A 3299-nucleotide genomic window follows, 5' to 3' on the forward strand; every position below is an offset into this window, starting at 1 on the left:
GCTGAGCACCAGGATACGGGATGCCGAGGTGGGCAGCCAGCACCACAACATACCTCCCATCCCGTGGGAGGGCAGGGGGGGACCTCTACATCCAGAGAGGGTCCCCCAAGGTCCCATGCTAGGCCTCAGCCCGTTCTTGGAGGAGCTTGAGGATGTATCTGAGGCGGTGGTGGAGCTCAGGAGAACAGCCCAGCTCCTGGATGCTGCACAGCTTGTAGGTGTAGGAGTTGCGCTCCCGGTTGATGTAGGTGACAAGGCAGGAGTGGTCAGGCTTGCTAATGATCACCTTGGTGTGGTCATTGTAGAAGTTCACCTAGAAGACAGGTTGGGCTTGGTTTAACTCACACTTCCCGCGGCATGTCGGGATGGAGCCACACTTCCTGCCTCAACCCGTTCCTCTTCCCCAACCTGCCCGGGAGCATCCCTGCTCTGTGCCCCACGGCAGGAACACACCAACGCCAGCACTGGAGCAGACGGAAGCAGTCAACTGAAGCATCATGTCCCCCATCAGCTGGACAAGCTGCAACCAGCAGCTCCAGGCACTGGAGCAGCATCCTGCACCCACAGCTGTTTTCACAGCTGGACCTTGCATTGGGCTGTGGCAGACAATATCTAACACAGGCCAGGAGTCCCCAGCTGACCTACTCCCCACAGGGGTCTGGGCATCTCCCCACTGTGCCCCACACGTACCTGGAGGGTGCCATTGCTGAAGAGCATAAGCAAGGCTTGGTCGGTCTTCACCCACTGCAGGAGCAGCAGCGCCGGCTGCCCGAGGTCATCTATGCTGGGCAAGTCACCTCCCTTGGAGAGAAGGGTCTGTGTAAGCCACTGGTCCCATACATGGGAGAATTGCCCCCAGCATACACACAGCCAAACCTGGACACACCACCAGTGGGGTCCCCACTCCCAGGACACACAACCCTCTGGATGTCCACTCGGCCTGTGAGCAGGGAGTCCCACAACCCCAAGCAGCACGGTCAGGCCATGACCAAACACCCAGCCCAGGGCCCCAGCACCCACCTTCATGAGATGTTGCTCCATGTAGGATGCAAAGTAGCGAAGGACACTCATCTGTCCCTGCAGCTGCTCGGGGATGGCAGCCACAGAGAACACAAGGTGTTTGCTGTTGGTTGGGTTGTAATGCACAGTCCTGGGAGGGAGCAGACCATGAGCTTGAGGCCACCCAGCACCAAACCCACCCCTGGCACAGCCTCCCCTTGCCCCCTTTCCCACCCAAGAGGCTTCCGGAGAGACACCAGCCCCTTCCTCACTGCTCACCTGTGGTTGGGGGAAAGCGTCATGTGCGTGCCGTTGTTGAAGAGGACCCCGATGCTGCGGTTGGAGAGTTGGTAGCCAAAGCCATACTTGTTGGAGTAATCCACCCACTTGCTCACCCAGACAAAGTGTTCGTGGCGGGCCAAGGAAGCTGGGTTTTTCTCCGCTGGTGGAGAAGAGAGGGGGTGAGCAGAACAGGCAGCCACCCTCTGCCCATCTCGCCTCCCCAGGGGGGAGCAGACCCCTGCAGAGGGCTCTGGAAGCATTTAAGGTACTCCAAATAGCAGCCGTGCCTTCATCCCATGAGGAAGGGGATGCACAGCATCCCATCCCATCCCAGAGCAGTCCAACCGGTTTACCTGGGGGCATGAAGGAGAGGCAGGTCCGAAGGAGTCGGACAGCCGACTCGATGATGGCAGAGGCGGTGATGCAGTCTTCAAAGGCTGCCGAGAGAAGATGACAGGCTGAGTCAGCCAGCCCCGCTATCAGCCGGAAGCTTGGGGCAGGCTGGGGTGGCCTGGGCAGGTATTGCTCACCCTCACAGCTGCTGGCCATCGTCCCCCGGATGGAGGGGGACACAGACTTGTGAGATGTCTCCTCCACCACTGTCTCGACAGGGCTAGAGCTGGCGCTGCGGCACGATACGGGGGTGGCCTGCGGAGAGACCTGGCTTTATCACCGACCTGCCCGCTCCCTCAAAGAGGGGCGTGCACAGGCTCGGGAATGTTCTCACCTCATTCCCTTCCACAGTTTTATAGCTCATCTGCCGGCAGATTGACGTCTTCATCAGACCAGTGACCAGCTTGGAGATGTCATCCTTGTCCTCCAAAGAGCCTTTCTTGGCTGAGGAGAGAGCAAGCAATGAGCACAGGGGATGGGGACATCTGGGCCACTCCTCCCAGTAGCTCAGCTCCCCCTCATCTGCACCTATTCCCACAGTGGTGAAGATGGTGTCAAGCAGCTGCCTCCCACTTTCACTTCCCAGTTCTCACAACACAGGGCTTCCAGGAGGAACTGCCTCCATGGGTTGCGGCACAGCATCCGCTCTCCAGGCGCACACCCATGCCAGGCCACCAGCACCAGAATGGCAGTTTGTGCTCCGTGGAGGTCCACGGAGACCCATCAGGAGGTCTCTCCAGCAGATGGGACCCACTCCTCCCTGGAGGAAGCATCACCCAGAGGCTCCTAGGCAAGTGCACAGACTCACCCTTGGGTTTCTTCTTCCCAAAGAGTGTCTTGGTGACTTTAGCAAACAGACTCTTTGCTGGGTTGGGGGGACTCAGCTCTGGAGCCATCACGCAGCTGCTGGGAGGGAGCTTCTCAGGCGTGTAGCCCTGCAGAGAGGTCAAGGCAGAAGTTTGGTTTCCGTAGCCCACGTGCTCCAGGCAGAGCAGCTGCCCTGGGCTGACCGCAGTCATTCACAGCCCTCCTGACAGCCAGCTTGCGTTTCCATCAAGCCTTGGCTCCACGACTGGCATCAATACAGGAAACAGCCCGTGCTATAGGGACAGGCAGCAAGAGCACACCAGATCCCTCAGCCCCTCTGGCTGGCATTTGGGCAGGACAACAGCTGCTTCCTTTGAAGGACAGAGGCCTGGGCTCCAAGGACAGCACCCTGCACAATCCAAAAAGCCTCATCCCACCCAGAGAAGGGTCAAGACCAGACTCCCACCCGCTCACCTTGAAGAACTCATGGTCCAAGATCTCTTCAAGGGTGAGGCGGTCCTGAGGGTTGCGTCTGAGGATGCTGGCGATGAGGTGCTTGGCGGGCAGGGAGAGGAAGGCAGGGAGGGTGTACTCCACCTGCTTGATACACCTGTAGGTCTCCTTGAGGTCAGAGGTCTCAAAAGGAGGGTTCCCACACAGCAGGGTGTACCTGGGAGGGTACATGCATGCCACCGTCACATCCCCGCCAGGATTGTGACTCAGCAGCACTTAAAGCAAGGAAGTTACTGGCATTTGGCTGGCCACACCTGGCTGGGAACACCACTTCCAGCCTGGGCAGCCACGCTGACATCCGGGCA

General features: G+C 59.2%; 1 protein-coding gene across 1 annotated transcript in view; it reads right to left on the reverse strand.

Annotated features, from left to right (window-relative positions):
• Positions 1–90: 90 nt before the first annotated feature.
• Positions 91–3299, reverse strand: part of PLK3 (polo-like kinase 3) — a gene marked incomplete at its 5' end in the record, with an annotated part of 5417 nt that continues 2208 nt past the window's right edge. The window contains 9 exons of the mRNA XM_009703175.1: positions 91–313; positions 691–801; positions 1021–1150; positions 1279–1441; positions 1635–1718; positions 1812–1929; positions 2009–2118; positions 2483–2609; positions 2956–3151. Of these exons, the coding sequence (XP_009701477.1) occupies positions 119–313; positions 691–801; positions 1021–1150; positions 1279–1441; positions 1635–1718; positions 1812–1929; positions 2009–2118; positions 2483–2609; positions 2956–3151 (1234 nt within the window). The remainder of the gene's footprint in view (positions 314–690; positions 802–1020; positions 1151–1278; positions 1442–1634; positions 1719–1811; positions 1930–2008; positions 2119–2482; positions 2610–2955; positions 3152–3299) is intronic.

Source organism: Cariama cristata, unplaced genomic scaffold (genome assembly GCF_000690535.1).
Source record: "Cariama cristata isolate BGI_N322 unplaced genomic scaffold, ASM69053v1 scaffold36476, whole genome shotgun sequence".
Classification (NCBI taxonomy): Eukaryota; Metazoa; Chordata; class Aves; order Cariamiformes; family Cariamidae; genus Cariama; species Cariama cristata.